The sequence below is a fragment of the Dendrobates tinctorius genome, unplaced genomic scaffold (genome assembly GCF_039654945.1).
Source record: "Dendrobates tinctorius isolate UK_male_01 unplaced genomic scaffold, ASM3965494v1 ptg000086l, whole genome shotgun sequence".
Lineage (NCBI taxonomy): Eukaryota > Metazoa > Chordata > Amphibia > Anura > Dendrobatidae > Dendrobates > Dendrobates tinctorius.
The window spans coordinates 46,557,069-46,576,357 of NW_027361754.1; the positions used below are offsets into that span (position 1 = coordinate 46,557,069).

The window sequence follows — 19,289 nt, forward strand, 5'->3', positions numbered from 1 at the left end:
GATTACTAAACATAACTCCATTTATGGGCACCTATGGTTTGATTTATTTGCCTTTGTGGATTGTATGGGTTGCTCATGCTAAGTGAAGAATGAGTGAGAATTTCATGCACCTTGTTGACTTGTTCAACACTTAAATTATATATATATAATATATATATACATACATACACTGTATATATATATATATATATATATATATATATATATATATATATATATATATATATATATATATATATATATATATATACACACACGCACATACATACATACACATACACCTTTATTTTCATTGCTTTTTTTAATAAAGATCGCTATATATACTGTATATATAATGTAGACATGTATGTAACATAATGAAGAGGGTAGGTAATTTACTGACGGCGCTTCACTTTAAACTGGCCAATCATTAGCATACACTTTTCTCCTCCTATTAACATTGCAGAATGTAATACGTTGAAAACAAGAATAGTAGATTAGTCTACTTATTGCTTAAGACTAGTGATCAAACAGATTATCAAAATATTTACTATAACTTCAAAGAACAGTGCAAAGTTTAAATAAGCAAATAATAATTTTCTGCAGTCAGGTGATAAACTGGAATAATAAATCTTTATGAAGATTAGTTGGATTCTGTGCAGACACATCCAAAATACCAAAAGGATTATCCTCCCGTGTGACATGGGACAGGGGTGAACCCGGGGCAGATTGCCTGCCTGGCTTATGTTAGGTGCAGGGACCCTGCCTGCGTTCTCTCACTGTCACATATAGGAATAAACGTATGTGTAAATGTCTTAGTAGAGTTCACAGAGCATATATCACAAGGACTACAATGTGTAGACATGCAAGCTTGGTCCTTGGCAGATAATCCGCCCATGTGAAACTGTTCTTAAGAATACCAGTGCATTCCCATACCTGCACATTCCCTTCTCCAACCATTATCTCTGCTGTGTAAGCATACTGGACCAGCTGCTCCAATGCTTGAGGGTCAATGTCATGCAAGGTCACATGAGTCTGCCGACTCTCACTCATCTCATCTGCAAAGAAAATGAAAAAAAATACAATTATACAAACCAATTCTGATTTTGCACAGAGCAAATGTGAAATAATATAAATCACTTACAAGCACATTATCACATTTTATGGATATTTTCTGCTGAGATTTGTGGCATTTGTGCATGCAGACATATCTGGGCAGCCTGGCATAGAGCAGGAAGAGGCGAGAAGATTAATATAATTTCATAATAATGTGCCACATGTAAAAATAACAAAGAGAAGAACATTATTTGTGTCCATTATACAACTTTAATTCTGGAATTTTGTGTAGCTTTTCCCCACTGCAGCTTCACTCTCTAATTTCCAGTTGTCTCTGAGCTAGTGAGTGGAGCCTGGTGGCTGTGAAGTCTCCCATACACTGCACACATTCTGGTCTTCCATGTCAACAAGTAGCAGCAATGTGTTGTGTAACTAAGGTGGGATAAAACACTTTTTAGAAAGCTGCAGATCCTGTTCCTCTATCTGTTTCATTCGACTTTTTCCCTCTGCAGCTCCACTCACGCCAATTTCCAGTCGTCTGAGTTAGTGAGTGGAGCAAGGTGGCTGTGATGTCTCCCATACATAGCACACTGTAAAACCACTTCCTTCATCCCTGCATGGCTTCCCATCCCCCACCATGCAGGAACACCAATGTGCTCACCATCCCAGGTTGTGCAGTGATCTCATCAGCCTCAGCTTGCTGTGTGAAGTGAGCTCCTGGTCATCTGCTTGCTGTGCATGCTTAAGGTGCCTGCTTGTGCACTTTCTGATTCTTAAAGAGGCAGTGCACGCATTCCAAATGTGTCCCCAGCCTATTGCTGAGAGGCACTTGGTACTTAAGGCACCTCCATCTGTTGGGAGGTGCCTAAGCAACATGCTCTTTCAGTGTGTTTGTGCAACAGTTTAATTGCCAGGTGCTTTCCTGTTCCTGCCACCCTGTGGGATGAATATCCAGGCCTGAACCCTGAATCTGGACCTGGGAATGTCCTTGTCTGGATTAGGAGTAGGATCAATCTAGTCAGGATCGTTTCCTAAATTTCCTGTGTCTGAACCTATACTTGGCTCTGAAACCTGGTGTCTGAACCTGTACCTTTCTCTAAAACCTGCAGTGTCTGATCCAGCACCTATCTCTATATACTGCAGTGTCTGAACCTGTACCTATCTTTATTCTGTTGTCGCTGTGCAACCTTAGTTATTAGTTTATACACTTGCTACATTGTAGGTATCCTTTGTGATCTTTGCGCTGTCTTTCCTGTGTGTTCCTGTCCGCATCTGCCGTTCCCTGCCGGTCCGCATCTGCAAACTTATACCCCCTTGTCAGAGTCCTAATTCTTCTTGAAACCATTCCTGTTCATTCAGTCTGAACTGGTCCTCCACCTGCCTGCCTGTATATCAGTTGTGTCCAACAGCACCTTTATATCTCGTTGTGGGTCAGCTGCCATGTGGCCAAAGTCAATCTTGGTGTAGCACCTGGTTACGCCTCCCTGAGCTCTCCTCAGATCGAGGCACCATCAGTTTCCTTGCGTCCAAGGTCAGTCTTGGGTAGGCACTTAGTCACCCCCTCCAGGCTCTTCTCAGTCCACAGTACAGTGGGACCATGATTCCTGCTCGCGCTAAACAGTCCGGGCGCGAGCGTAACACACACAAAGACATGAGGAATTCCCGCTCTCCCATCTATCAGTAGCACATGGTAGCACTAAAGTGGGATGAAACACTTACTAGAAAGCTGCAGATCCTGTTCCTCTACCTGTTTCATTCGATTTTTCCCCTCTGCAGCTCCACTCGCTCTAATTTCCAGTCGTCTCTGAGCTAGTGAGTGGAGAAAGGCTGCTGTGAAGTCTCCCATACATAACACACAAAGACATGAGGGATTCCTGCTCTCACATCTCTCAGTAGCACATGTTGAAAAATAGCAGCACTGTGTTGTAGCACTAAGGTGAGATATAACACTTACAAGAAAGTTGCAGATCCTGTTCCTCTACCTGTTTTGTTTGGCTACTCCCTCCCTTTACCCCTGCCACTCTTCATAGACTTCAATGAGTGACATGGCAGTGGGGCTTGAACATGCCAAGGTTGATTTTCACCGGTTTCCAATGTGATTAATGAGTTAAGGAGGCAGGAAAAGAGAAGTGGCTCATAGAGTGTCTTAGATTTGCTTGTATTATTGATTCATGTAAAGTTTGTTAAAATTACAGAATGTCAGTGACTATGCTTAAGAGTACAGTGATTCAGAGAAGGCAACTAATCACCGAATAAGACCGCCCACTGGACTCCTAAGCATTAAAAATGCAGGAATATCAGTAGATACAATTCAAAATGTACTAAATCTGTTTCCAAAAATTGTGTAAACAAATCTGCTCAGTTTCTTGTTTTTACTGCCCTTGGCAGACAAGTCTGCATGTTCAATGTGAAAGGTTCCCATGTTTATTTTAATGGGAGAAGGTAATATATCCTCTGTTAGATATCTCTCGCATCGGCTTACCTTCCATGGAAACAAAGGTTAGGCATACCTAATCCTTCTTTTGCAAAACATTTACTGCCGGCAAAAGTAAAAAACGCACCCTGTCTAATATGAATGGGCACCTTAGGAAGCAAGAAGAGAGTTGGGAAGGGTTTGTGTACCGTATATCCGTATACTTCCCTGACTATGTGACAAAAGGAGAGTCTCCATAGCTTACAAAATGGTGAACTGTGACCGATTTAATAAAAAGGAAAACAGTTCCAAGACAAATGGCTGCTCTAACAACTGGGATAGATTTAGGGTCACATTTATGTAAGTTTTTATTTTTTGAGGGGTGTAAAACAACTATGGTTTAAATCTACAAGCACAGCATCAAAATATAATTTAAGTTCAGCCAATTCTTCTAAGAATATCCCTTTTGAAACAACGTGAGGTTTAAAGAACACTTGTCAGAAATTTTAACACCCCCAAAACATTTATATGACCGTGCAGCCCTTTAAAATACAAGTCACTTGATCCCTTTATGACCCCAAAGCTCTGTTCCAGCTGCGGGATATTGTGTTTTGAAGTCGTGTCCGGAAGTGCATTGGGGCAAGTTGGTGCACTTACAGCTTCTCAGCCTCATGCTATTCTTACATGTTAACACCCTCTTTTAGCTGATTGACAGGTCTTTTGCTCTTTTACACAGCCACTCAGACAGAGGAGGCTAGTACTAGGTAGGGTCTACAGTGTGAGGCTGAGAAGCTGTAAGTGCATCTTCACACTTCAGTGCACTTCCAGACACAACATCAAAAAGCAATTTCTCACTGCTTGAAAAAAATTTTGGGGTCATAAAAGGATACACTGGCTTAACTTTCAAAGGGCTACACAGTCATATTAATAATTTATTAAATGTTTCTGCTAGGTTCCCTTTAAAAATTGGACAAAAAGGTGCACTTTTGCACATTCATGAGAACTTTAGGACTTTTGCATATGGAACACAGGTCCTAAATAAAGGTATCTGGAATAATAATTTTACATGGATATTTTTTTTATATATATATATATATATATATATATATATATATATATATATATATATATATGTAACAGGTACTTACTCGTAAACATGGCGTGAAAATAAGGGCTACATGATGCCAGCACCACTTTGTGGCCCTTAATTTCCTTGGTCCCCACGTGCAGCACAATGTCACACAGGAGCCCCCGCTGTCGCATTCGGTTCATGCAGACGAAGGCATCGTGGTAGTGCCGTTTTGAATTGTGGGAGATGCTGTGGCCCTCTCGGCTCAGAAGCTGCACCGCCCCTTCCATGGCTGGGGACTGGTCTCCTGATTTCTCCTTCACTGGCTTCACTCGTTGAAGCTGTGCAATAAAAAAAAAAAAAGACAGACATTGATATAAAGCTTATCGGCAAACTCCTCATAGGCGGGTAACTTTTCACTGATTGGTCTAATTGAGTAAACGTAACATTATGGAATCATAATGGTTGCGATATGAAACCTTATCCATTCTATCCAGATTGTATACTGGGAATCACAAATGTCTGCAGTGCAAAAGGGCAAATATTTTGGGGGTAGTCCGTATGGTTGCTTTAGGACCCCTGTACAGAAAGAGCTCTACTTTACCTAGTCCTATTTTTGTAAATGTCCCTGGACATAGGACTTACATGAAGGGCGGAAAATCCAACATCCGCAGATGAGGACAGGTACAATGGTAATAATCAGCAGCAAAATAGGCACCATTGGGGCCCCCTTTCCTCTCTGTATGTCCCTGGCAGAATTGCTATCAACAGTATTGGGAGAAAAGGGACATTTTTAAGCCCTGCCCATGAGCAGCCACTTTTGTGCTTCGTTTAGAGAATCGCCATCCATTTTCAGCCCAGAGCAACCCCATATTTTCCATGACAGTATCTGAAAATTCGTACCATTTCTAGCACCATTGGCAAGTATACCCTGGCTTCAGAGTGAACTGCAATACCACAAGTAGCCTGTTGGCCAAGGTGTCGCTGTTTTTGGAAGAAAGAAGTATATAATACATTATATTGAATGTTGGAAGGGGCAAGAGGTAGCAGTCACACCTTAGGCTTATGCCCAAGAAGACCTGAAGTCTAATTACATGGCTAAAGGGCCATCAGTAATATAAAAGTACATGGTAGCTGGGAGCCCCGTTATAGAGTTCTCACTGGAGCCCAAAACCAGTTTTAAATAGAAAAGATCTAGCATATTGTCGCTATAGCTCAAGTAGCAAAGTTATGTTCATATAAAAGCTAATGAGAAATATGAATTGAAGTCGTATTCCTGCCTGAACCCAACCCTATTGTTCGCTGCTCCTTCTACGCTGCGACAGATGAATAACCGATGACTGGTAATTACCCGAATGACTAACAGCGGGGAGATCAGAGAAAAAGAATTGGGATTTTATTAAATTATTTGCATGCACCCAGTATTGGCCCCATTATTATCTGGTTGTATCGTATCATCAACACATGGAAAATTGTTCGTAAAGTGAATGACATTAGACATAGGAAAAGTATACAATCTTGACTAAAGTAAGTGCTCCCTCCACACTACACCTGTATGAGCTTTTCTGACCGCTCATTCGCCATGTTGTAGGGGTGTGGATTGTGCTGTTTTGTTCCTGAGACAACAACTGCGTAAAGTGAATAGTTTCATGTGTTTTTATACATGTATTTTGTTACTTGAAGTGTGAACTATGCTCTGTGGTGTTTAGTGTGTATGATCTAGGGTAAGGTATAGCATCAGTATAATGTGCTCAGTGCACAGGTAATATTGCTGATGTAGAAGTACTAGAAAGGCAATGCCCAGTATGAGTAGTGTATAGTGCAGGGTAAGAACAGGATACAATATAGTTTAGGCTAGCTTCACACTAGATTTTGGCAGGGCTACGGGTCGGCAGACTACTTCCTTATTCCATACTCTGTTAAGCCCCGCCCATTGCCGCACCTCTTCATTCAGCTCCGCCTACGTCTGCATGCGTCCTGCGTACCCTATCTTTAACACTTCAGCAAGAAAACAGCCAAACAAACCACACATTCATGATTTTATCACTAAATACAGTTTAAACATTCATCTTCATAAACCGGCAGAAAGACACAATGACCTGTAGGTGGCACCTCAACCGGAAAACATTTTTTGACCTCTACTTATCAAAACAATTTATTGTATTACCAATCTACGTATATAAATACCTGTCTGTGTTTATCAGCTCATGAAATACATTTACATTTGACCAGCTGGCTTTTTCTGAAATTGCCTGCGCCCCCGACAACCAATGTGCGAAAATTTCGCACGGGCCAAGCTAGTCACTGTCAAAAAGTTTTTTCTAATATCTGATCTGTATCTTCTCCCTTTCAGTCTTCATTCCATTGCCAAATCTTGTAAATGAGGTGGAGGAAGACAACTCAAGGACTTCGGATTTAAATGTGAGTACTCAGATTCTCCACCTCCAACGCAATATTATGTGGCCTATAGTAGGATGCGTTACATGATGGGGGGCTCCCTCTTCCCATACAGTAATTCCCCATCACCCCCATGGATGCAATCATCTGCTACAAACAAATGCCGAGCAGCCCACCATGCATTATTCATACAGGATAAGCGCGGCTGCAGAACTGATGACTAAATGCATTCAGTAAAAATGTAAATACATTAAAAAATCATAGCTAGAAAGAAGCAGGAGGCGAATGTCACCCTGCAGCCTTCAGCGATTCATCAGCGAACGTTCTGTGCCATCCCGCTCTATACACCTACATGATGCTGATTAGTGCTGGTAAAAATAGATCCTCTGGAAAAAGCAATTTCTACACAATAGTAATCACATTTGGACGCCGTGACGCGCAGCCCCCTCATCGAGACGAGGGGGGTCACAGCAAACCAGGGTACAGATTTATAGCATGGCCAGATACAGGTGGGTCAATGACCGTTCGAGAAATGCCATCGGGCTGGTAATGGCCAAAAGAGTCCACACTTCAGTTTTTGTTTCTCTGCGGTGATTATAGGATTATGTTCACACATGGAGGATTTCTGTGCAGAATTTGCATTGAAAATCCAAAAGCGAGTTAAAGTTCAATGCGTGTACATGTAGATTTTAAAATCCCATCGACACGAGATGGAAAAATTACACGTGGAAAAAGGAGCACGGTCCAGAAGGTTACATCCCCATTATTTTGCTTAAAGGGGTTGTCCAGGCTTTAGGAATAAGTTTGCAGTCACTCAATATCAGTGTGTGCGCTGTCAGGATTCGCCAGTGCTGGCACCAGGACCAGCATCGGCCGCAAGTATGCAATTTGTGTACGTGCTGTCACATGCCAACTAGACGTTTGCAAGTCTAGTCAGAATGTGGCCAGAAGTGTGCAAATTGCATACTTGCAGTCACATGAGTGCCTGCTCCCAGCATTGCCACTGGAGAATCCCGGCAATACACTGAGGATTCACAAGTCTGCAGCAACAGAATGACTGCAGACATGTACCCAAAGCCTTTACAATCCTTTAAGTGCCTGCCACTGCACTTCTTACTGGGTTAACACCTTCATGAATGCCAATACGTATATTTACTGACCTGAGATATAAGGAAATATCATCCCCATACAGGTGACAATCCAGCAGCTGTCGGCTGTCCACTATATATGACAACTTGCTGTATCACAAATGATCAGTGTTGACGCCGTCCATATCTGTTTAACCCCTTAGTTGCTGCTGTCAAAAGTGACTACATCAAATAAATGGTTAATAGATTGTGGGGGCTTCCACTTTAATCTAATTGACACAGTAAGATCATGATTGTGTGGTCCTGATGTTTGCCATAGCAGTTCATGACCAAATAGCGGTCTTAAGGGCCTGTCACACTAAGCGATATCGCTAGCAGTATCGCTGTAACGTCACTGGTTTTGTGACGTAGCGGCGATATTGCTAGCAATATCGCTATGTCTGATACTTACCTCCGACCGGCTCCCCCGCTGCTCATCGCTGGTCGCGCGAGAACGTCCTGGACCGTTTCTCGTCGTCAGCTTCCTGCTGGGCTTCCTGTGGCGCCGACGAGCGACGTGTGGACGCGGGCGGGAGGACGCAGGATCGCCTAGTGTGACAGGTAAGTAGCGACCCCCGTCCCCAGCGATGTCGCTGGTGAGATCTGCCTGTGTGGCAGCTCACTAGCGACCACTTAGTGATGTACCAGCGATCCTGACCGTGTCATATCGCTGGTCGGGATCGCTGGTACATCGCTAAGTGTGACAATACCTTTAGAGTCTCCCGGCTACAGCAGCCAGTTCAGAAGTTAGTGACATTTAGGTGGTAAACAAACACTTTTTCATTCCTGCTATACCACTTTGCATTAATTCCTGAAAAATCACATGAAGGGTTAATAAACTACCTGACAGCAGTTTTCAATAAGTCAAGGGGTGCAATTTTTAAAATGGTATCATGTTTGGGGTTTCACAATATATAGCACCCCTAAAGTCACTTTAAACTTGGATAGGTCCCTCAAAAAAAAAAAAAATTTTGTAAATTTCCTTGAAAAAATGAAAAATTATTGCTACATTTTTAAACCGCCTAAAAGGCTAACAAAATAAATTAGCGTTTTAAAAATGGTGCTGCTGTAAAGCAGACATGAGGGAAATGTTATTTATTAATGTTTTCCTGTGATATGACTATCTCGATTAAAGGGATAATCATTCAAAGTTTGAAAACTGCATTTTTTTTACATTTTTGTCAAGTTTCTGATATTTCTTTATAAATAAACACAAAATATATCAATCTAAATTTACCACTATCATAAATTATAATGTGCCACGAAAAAACATTCTCAAAATCACTGGGATTTGTTGAAGCATTCCAGAGTTATGACCACATAAAGTGACATTGGTCAGAATTTAAAAAATTGGCCCCGTCACTAAGGGGTAGTGGTTGTCCAGTGAAATGAAGTAATCAGCTACCCACACTATAAGTAATAATTTATTAAGAAATAGGATCCGACCAATAGGACCTGCACTGATCACCAGAACAGCGGACTTTTATCCAGTTAGAATTGAGCAGTAGGACACATGCTTGACCACCACTCTATTCATTCCCTATGGGGCTACCAAGCGCTGCACTTGGCTTTTTCTAGCAGCCCCACTGAGAATCAATAGAGCGTAGATATAGAATGCGACATGCAATATGCAAAAAGAAACTACCCCACTGTGGATAAAAATTCCCAATTCTACTGTGCAGGTCCCAGCGATCGGACCCCGACCAATCAGAAAGTTATCATCTATCCAGTAGGCGCGAGAGCGATGAGCCAATCCTGGAGTAGGGATTAATCATTAATGGTTTTATATTAATTGTATTATTTTTCTCTACAGAAAGCTTATGGGGGTTAAATAGAAGTTACCGTTAGAAAATTAGCTTTTTAGGATAAGTTCACATGTAGCGGAACTCTCGCGGAAATTACCGCGAGAGTTCCGGAATTCCATTCCGCGGGAAAATCGCATTTTAAATTCCCACGATTTTCCCGCGGAAAAACTAGCATTTTGCAAGCATAATTAGCCTGCAAAATGCTAGCGTTTTCCAAGCGATCTGTAGCATCGCTTGGAGAACTGATTGACAGGATGGTCACACTCGTCAAACATAGTGTTTGACGAGTGTGACCAACTTTTTACTACTGAGGCCGTCTATGCAGCATCAGTAGTAAAAGATAAAATGTAAAAAATAATGAAAAAAATAAAAAATGGTGTTATTCTTACCTTCCAACGTCCCGCGCAGCCTTCCCGCCTCTCTCCACGCTCTCATTCCCAGTAATCCTTTGCGAAAATGCCCGCGATGACGTCCGTTCTCGCGGTCATTCACAATGACGTTGCGCGAATGACCGCGAGACTTCGCGATCCCGCGAGAACGGACGTCATCGCGGGCATTTTCGCAAAGGATTACTGGGAACGAGAGCGTGGAGAGAGGCGGGAAGGCTGCGTGGGACGTCGGAAGGTAAGAACAACAATAGTTTTTATTTTAAATTCTATTTTTTACAGGGATATGGTACCCAAAGCCCAGAGGACAGTCTCCTCTCCTCCGGACCGTGGGTACCATCCGCAATTGTTCTGCTTACTTTTCGCATGGTGTGCACAGCCACACGCGGGAAGTAAGCGGAACAATACATTCCTATGGATGCGGGATCGCCGCGATTCAGCAAAATTAATGAGCATGCTGCGTTTTTTTGCCGCGAAGCGATTCCGCCGCGGTAAAAACCGCAGCATTAGAACAGCATTGCGGAATCCCATAGGAATGCATGGGATGCTTATTTTTCACGTTTTCGCAGCAAAATCGCGTGGTTTAAACCGTTGCGGAAACGCAAAAAAAACGCCACGTGTGAACCCAGCCTTAAAGGGAATCTGTCACCCTTTTTTTGAGATATCATATAATGATATAATTCAATTGTGTGTTACCCAAGTATTGTAGTCGTACTTTTTATCCCCCCCTGTCCCCGCACCTTTGATGCATAAATACCTTTTTTATCACTCTTCAGATTTATGGAAATTGCCGCGGTCCGGTCCGATGGGCGTGGCTTATTCTCCCCCCACCTTGGCTGGCTGGACATTATTTCATAGAATCATAGAATCGTAGAGTTGGAAGGGACCTCCTGGGCCATCTGGTCCAACCCCCTGCTCAAAGCAGGATTCTCTAAATCATCCCAGTCAGATGTCTGTCCAGCCTCTGTTTGAAGACTTCCATTGAAGGAGAACTCACCACTTCTCGTGGCAGCCTGTTCCACTCATTGATCACTCTAACTGTCAAAAAGTTTTTTCTAATATCTAATCTGTGTCTCCTCCCCTTCAGTTTCATCCCATTGCTTCTAGTCTTTCCTTGTGCAAATGAGAATAAAGTTGATCCTTCTACAATGTGACAGCCCTTTAGATATTTGTAGACAGCTATTAAGTCTCCTCTCAGTCTTCTCTTTTGCAAACTAAACATTCCCAAATCCTGCAACCTTTCCTCATAAGACAGGGTTTGCAGACCGGTCACCATTCTGGTCGCTCTTTTCTGAACTTGCTCCAGTTTGTTGATGTCTTTTTTAAAATGTGGTGCCCAAAACTGGACACAATATTCCAGATGAGGTCTGACCAAAGAGGAGTAGAGGGAAATAATGACTTCACGTGATCTAGACTGTATGTGTCACGCCGTGCTCACCTGGGGGCGGGACCTCGGTCCCGACGTCATCTCTTCCGGAGCTGCGGTCACTCCGGGGGTCCCGTAGGGTGCGCACGCGCAGCTCCCGTTCCCGGGCCTCCTCCTACATGTCACGTTTGCGCTTGCGCGCTCCTGTCAGTGCTGTATAGGGCTCGGTCCTCTCTATGGTAATGGAGGACCTGACCCGGAACCTGTAGTGGTCATGTGCTTTCTGGCTAGGTCCTGACCCGGAACCAGTAGTAGTCATGTGCTATATCAGACGACCTCCCCCTAGGGGAGGTGCCTGATTATTGTTGTGCTCCTGGCTTGGTCTGCCGTGTCCCTGCCTGGCTGTGCGCTGTACTCAGGTCCTCTGCCTTGCACTCTGTTGTGCCTCTTGGCACACGCTCTGAATCTGCACTCTGCTTTGTACTTGGTTGTGCCTCCTGGCACACACTCTGATTCCGTGCTCTGTCTTATACTCAGTTGTGCCTCCGGGCACACACTCTGATCCTGTACTCAGTCTCTTACTCTGTTACACCTCCTGGCACACCTGCTGCCTGGTTCTGTGCTCTGACGTGCTCCTTGCACGCTTCCTGCTTCACTCACACCCGGACGAACGAAGTCTCAGTATACCACGTGTTCCCGTGTCCACACTTTACACGTTCCTACAGACACTCTCACCCACTCGTGTCTCCTGTGAGCCGGCCGCCTGGTGCCAGCAGTCGTGGTGCCTCACCCCCTGGGGCTTGCCCCTGACACTCCCTGTATAGGGGGTGGTCTTCACTAGGTCAGCTCGCCCTGGGAGGGTTGGTGTCACGACCCAGAGGGTCCACTCCAGGAGTCGTCATAGTATGCTTCTGTTAATACATCCTAGAATTGCATTTGCCTTTTTTGCTGCTGCATCACACTGTTGACTCATATTCAGTCTGTGATCTATTAGTATACCCAAGTCTTTTTCACATGTGCTGTCACTTAGCCCTATTCCTCCCATTCTGTATATGCTTTTTTCATTTTTATTGCCCAGATGTAGTACTTTGCATTTCTCCCTGTTAAAAATCATTCTGTTAGTTGCTGCCCACTTCTCCAGTTTATTTAAATCTTTTTGAATCCTCTCTCTCTCTTCTCTAGTATTAGCTATCCCTCCTAGCTTTGTGTCATCAGCAAATTTAATCAGATTACCCTCAATTCCTTCATCTAAATCGTTGATAAAGATGTTGAACAATACAGGGCCCAGGACAGAGCCCTGTGGTACCCCACTTGAGACATTCTTCCAACTGGATGTGCAGCCATTTACGACCACTCTTTGGGTCCGATCACTAAGCCAGTTATGAATCCACCTAACAGTTGCCTTGTCCATTCCATACTTAGCCATTTTTTCAATAAGGATTTTATGAGAGACTTTGTCAAATGCTTTGCTGAAGTCAAGATATACTATATCTACAGCATTTCCTTGATCCACCCAATCAGTGATACCGTCATAGAAGGAAATTAAGTTAGTCTGACATGACTTATTAGTTACAAACCCATGCTGACTCTGTTTAATCACTTCATTCTTATCCAGGTATTGACATACATGTTGTTTAATAATTTGTTCAAAGATCTTTCCTGGTATAGAAGTCAGACTCACGGCCTATAGTTGCCTGGGTCCACCTTCTTCCCCTTTTTGAAGATAGGAACAACATTTGCTCTTCTCCAGTCTTTTGGCACTTCTCCTGTTCTCCAAGAATTTTCAAAGATTATGGAGAGGGGTTCAAAAATTTCTTCTGCTATCTCCTTCAGTACTCTGGGGTGTAATTCATCTGGTCCTGGAGACTTGAATTCATTTAGGTTAGCTAAGTGTTTCCTTACTATCTTTCTGTTTATAGATATCCTGGATTCTTCTATTCCCTTAATAGGACAGTGAATAACAGTTGATGTTACATTTCCTTTCTCAGAGAAAACAGATGCAAAATAGGAATTTAAAAGTTCAGCCTTCTCAACATCCTGTCTTACCATTTCATCATTTTCATCCTGTAAAAATCCTATAGCATCTTTGACTTTTCTTTTACTTTTGACATATCCCCAAAATCCTTTATTATTGCTTTTGACATCTCTTGCAAGCCTTTCTTTTGTGAATATAACAGATGGCGTTGTTTATTCACGCCTGCGCATGGATAAGGCTGTTCGCGCTTGCGCAGTATGCTTTGCCCAACTGTGGGCAAAGCATATAATTGCTACTGCGCATGCGCTGGAATTTTTCCCTGCGTCTATGACCCGGAAGTCTTCATATGCATATGAAAACCTCCGGGTCATAGACGCAGGGAAAAATAACAGTGCATGCGCAGTAGCGTTTATATGCTTTGCCCACAGTTGGGCAAAGCATACTGCGCAAGCACGAACAGCCTTATCCATGCGCAGGCGCGAATAAACAACGCCATCTGTTATATTCACAGAAGAAATAACATCTAGCAAGCCAAGGTGGGGGGAGAATAAGCCACGCCCATCGGACCGGACCGCGGCAATTTCCATAAATCTGAAGAGTGATAAAAAAGGTATTTATGCATCAAAGGTGCGGGGACAGGGGGGATAAAAAGTACGACTACAATACTTAAGTAACACACAATTGAATGATATCATTATATGATATCTCAAAAAAAGGGGTGACAGATTCCCTTTAAAATCAGTATTACATGTATTTTCTGTTTAATTTCTGTTCTGCTTTTTTTTGCCATATTACGATCTTTATTAAAAAATTAAAAAAAATGCTAAACTTGCAATGTCACACGCTGACAGCGGCATTTAATATGCGTTTCCAGCAATCGTGCCGGAAATTCGCCCATCAGTGACCCCGTCACGTGATCGCGGGTCACCGGTGGGTTGGCAAGACGACCAGAGGTCTCCTGGAGACCTCTATGGTTGTCACTGTCGGCCTGCTGTGAGTGCCACCCAGTGGTCGCCGCTCATAGCAAGTAATTCAGCTACATACAGGCAAACTGATCATCGCCTCTAGGTAGCACAGCTGATCAAGTTATGGCAGCTTCCATTGTCCCATGAAGGCTATTGAAGCATGCCAAAAGTAAAAAAAAAAAATGTTTTTAAAAATATAAAAAAAATATAAAAGTTCAAATCACTAACCTTTCGTCCCATTCGAAATAAAACAATATAGAAAAATATCAAACATACACATATTTGGTATCGCCGCGTTCAGAATCGTCCGATCTATCAATAAAAATAAGGATTAACCCGATCACTAAATGGAGTTGCGAGAAAAAAAAAGTCAAAACTCCAAAATTACGTTTTTTTGGTTGCCATGACATTGCATTAAAATGCAATAACAGGTGATCAAAAGATCATATCTGCACCAAAATGGTACCAATAAAAACGACAGCTCGGCACGCAAAAAATAAGCCATCACGTAACCCGAGATCACGAAAAATGGAGACGCTACAGGTCTTGGAAAATGTCGCAATTTTTTTTTTAAAACTTTGGAATTTTATTTCACCACTTAAATAAAAAAGAACCTAGACATGTTTGTGTAATTGCACTTTTTTTGCAATTTCACAGCACTTGGAATTTTTTTCCCCCGTTTTCGAGTACACGACATGGTAAAACCAATTGTGTCGTTCAAAAGTACAACTCAACCCATATAGTCTTTAACATGGGAGAGTGGCGTACAGAGTAATTATACAGAGCAAACTAAAGACACGCCCCTGAGGAACCCTGTAAGCCATAGAATTAGTGCTACATAAAAAGGCCCAAATCTCTGGAACCGTATGATGGATTTTAAAAAATAAAATGGCATACTCTGTGGAACAGCAGGAATTAAATAAGAGAAACTGGATACCTTTGATCGTTTGACTTTTGTAGATGAAGCTGCGATAAGTTAGGAGCAAGAAACATACCTATATGCTGCTTGAACTTGAACAGAAAAAAAAATAGAAAAGGCTCCTACAATTCAAGAATGTTTACTGGGCAAATATAGGTACGGCACAACCGGATACAAGACGATGAAAGCCGTGTCCATCATCGGTGTCAGCTGCACAATCTTTGCGAGCTCGTAAACTTTGCTTATTTCTACAAAAAAAATGTAATTTGCATGGGAGCTTGCAAAATTACCAAAATGGGCACGCTCGCCAATTTTAAAAGCGCCCATAGAAATGAGGACCGGACAAGTGAGGCCTCCCATCCATTCCTTGTAGTGCTCTGGTAGCTGCTTATCTTGTCACATCCTATCTGTCAGGAAAACGGATTTAGAACCACATCACAATTTCAGCTCAACTTTGATGTGTTCTGTGGTCATAAATCAACCCACAGGAATTTCAGGTTTGGGGGAGCCAGACAGAACAGCTCAATGCTGGTTTCTCAGTTAACTCATTCAGCAGCCATCAATGTGCAGTAAATTAAAGAGCTTGATAAAGCTGAACAGTATAAACATGTTAATGAAAACCATTGCAACATTGATATTAGCCCAAATACATGCATATAAGTAAAGATCGGGTGCTCAAATTCAACATGCCCAATCCCATTTTCCCCGAAGATTCCAGAGGCTTTCAAACAAGCATGATAGTTTACCAGTCCTGATGAAAATGTTTATGGACATCTTAGGTAAAAAATAAATAGAATTTAAAACAAAAGCCCAAGTTCTACTCACTGTGTAAAGTCCACAGAACGCAGCCTGCTTTACCCTCCTAACCATCATGTGTCAGAGTTCTTCAGTTTTAGGTAGACTGTGTGTGAATTTATCGTCTGCTTTGTTATATGAAGTCCCGTCTATCTGCTGCCCACTTCCTGAGCTCATGGATAAACGGGGGATTGTTTGGCGGTCCTGGAACGCACCACCACTATGCATGCTTTTTCTATAAATGAATGTAAATGACTGGCCTTTACTAAATTAGCATTTTTTTTTCCGTACAGTGAGTAACATATGAAATTCCAGAATTTAATTAGACCATTAACTGTTTGCATTGTGGAAGTTGCAAAATCAGAAGTGTCCATTTTCGAAGAGGATTTTTTTTTTTTTTTACTAAAAATTTATTTTAATGACACATTGCAGAGAAATCTCTTGCACCCCCAATGACTTCTTTACTGACTGCTATAGCAATAAGAACTTAAACTGAGAAGATACTGTAACAGAGCTTCCTTTTTCTTGAATGGGTCATGTTCCAAGTGCCTTTTGGACCCGGTATACAGGGCGCTGAATCATGATGCAAACCGCCTCATCTACTTTTAGGCTCAGGTGACACCAGTGTAAATTCTCTCACCAGAGAGAATAGGGCAAATTATGTAACTCACACTCTGATCAGAGTTTGATCAGAGTATGATGCGATTTTCTTTGTTGAGAAGATGGAAAAATAAAATTTCTCCATCTTCTCCATTCTGTCAGTGTCAGTCCGTGGAAATCAGACAGCACTCAGATGTCATCTGAGTGCAGTTTGAGGTTTTCCACGCACTCATTATTATTATTATTTATTGTTATAGCGCCATTTATTCCATGGCGCTTTACATGTGAGGAGGGGTATACATAAAAACAAGTACAATAATCTTAAACAATACAAGTCATAACTGGTACAGGAGGAGAGAGGACCCTGCCCGCGAGGGCTCACAATCACTCATTGACTTCCATGGTCGAGTGCGACCAGAATATTGGTTCAAACTCGGGCATGCAACACATTTTTCCTTAGACCCATTCATTTGTTTAAAACACTTTTGGCTGCTCACTCGGCTTTTTTTGGGATGATGCAACTTAGTTAAAAGAGCGTATCTTAAAGGGGTTGGCCACTACTAGGACAACCCACTCTTGATCTAAATGTTTGGCCCCTATTAAATAAAAAAGCTTAAACTCATCTCCCATGCCGGCACTGTTCCAGCAGTGTCGGCAATCGCGGTCCTGGGGATTGTGTGGCTTTATGACATGTGGTGCCTGGTGCCCAATCAGCGCTGGCGTAACTGTCCCTGCCGAATTGAACTGAAAGAGGAAGCCAGGGCTGCAGCTGATCTACAGCTGCAGAAGATACATTAGAAATGATTAACAAATTTTCAACAAGCATCACTGTATCATGGGGAGAGAAGCCATAGTTTTCACAGACCTTTTAGTCCTGGCACTCCAGCAACATTCCAGTGGTACCTTCTCAGCCCGTAGAAGATGTCACTAGGATATTGAAGGTCTTCAGTGTCCTGACTACTATCACCTTTGCCTAAAGCTTACATAAAGAGTGCCACTTTGAATCCTGACAACTTCGTGAAGTTTTCCAAAGTCTATAATGAGCGGACCATGCTGTCAGTCTTTGGCTGCGTAGTTGGATGATGCCATCTGCCAAGGTACGGAAATGCCTCCCCAAAGATCATTCTGATAGACTCACATGCTTGAATTTTTTTTTAATCCTCCAAACAAAGAAATATGCAAGGAGTCATGGAGTCACGACGACATAGCGGGGGTCTTATAATCTCGACAGGCACTCAGATTACCAGCATTCGAGTGTTAGCTGAGGAAGTTCTTAACGCCCTGGCTGTCACAAAGTACCAACATCGATTCTGAAATGGGTACCAACTAATCACTTTGCTCAACTCTATGTGAGCAATATCAGTTTAAAGAATAAAAAAAATAATGGTCTGAAAACATTTCATAGTAAGGGTATTATTATTATTTATTATAATGGATTGTTTTTCTTATCCAAAACTTAGTGTAAAGTCTTTGAAGAGTTTTGAGACTTGGAAGGATGATTTGAAAAGTTTCCTATAAGTTTCTGTTCCACAAACTCCACCCTAAATCGGCTTTTTACAATGAAGAGCAGGCGCACTGCATGGTCAAAAAATGAAAGACAAATGATGTTTCAGCACCTATAGTGCTGGGAGAATTCCAATGACTAAAACGCCCATTGAAAACGAGTGGATGGCAAGTTACAGAGCATGAAAAAGAGGACAGTTCCTGGATTTATTAGACATGTTAGAGGATGGTTTTGTGAGAATGGACAGACAATCTTTATTTCTTTTCAGTAATAAGAGATGCAGTTTTTTCTTTTTTTTTTTTTTTTTTTAACATTGCCAATTCGATAGGTCATCAATAGATGCAAATATATTCTCACAGCCTTACACTGAAAACTGACTTTACTCATGAGATAAATCAGGCTATAATAATACGTACACCCAGAGGAGAGAAACAGAGGGGATTCCCTATTAACAGGGAACATATTCATTGGCAACCTCTCACAGAGAAGGATCTTCTTGCTGTGCTAGTATTTGGGCGCTCAGAAGCTTGGAGTTTCTCCTTATTAGCGGCAGATAATTAGGCGAAGCAGAAGAAAAAAAGTGGAGCTTTCCAGAATGCTAGAAATATTTTGCAATACCAGTCCATAATTAGGAAATGAAGCAAATTTTCTCAGGGGGAAAAGGGGGAGGCAATTGATACCGATAGTACACAGCGTGAGAAGTTATTCTAGATTGTGAATGCTGATGCCAAAGCTCAACCACATTTGCAGAAACACTTTCTCACTTGGGGGAGATTATTACAAGAAGGAGCCAGGATGGGGTATATTATTACAAGAAGGAGCCAGGAGGAGGGATATTGTTACAAGGGGGGTGAACATGTACAGTTGAAACTAGAAGTTTACATATGTATTTTTTTTTCTCAATATCTGACAGGAAATCAGAATAAACCTTTC

General features: G+C 42.2%; 1 protein-coding gene across 2 annotated transcripts in view; it reads right to left on the reverse strand.

Annotated features, from left to right (window-relative positions):
- Positions 1-19,289, reverse strand: part of KLHL17 (kelch like family member 17) — a 102,826-nt gene that overhangs the window by 67,008 nt on the left and 16,529 nt on the right. For both annotated transcript variants that reach the window (XM_073585345.1, XM_073585346.1), the window contains exons 2-3: positions 4,597-4,858; positions 916-1,037 (exon numbers count right to left, since the gene is read on the reverse strand). In XM_073585345.1, the coding sequence (XP_073441446.1) occupies positions 916-1,037; positions 4,597-4,858 (384 nt within the window). The remainder of the gene's footprint in view (positions 1-915; positions 1,038-4,596; positions 4,859-19,289) is intronic.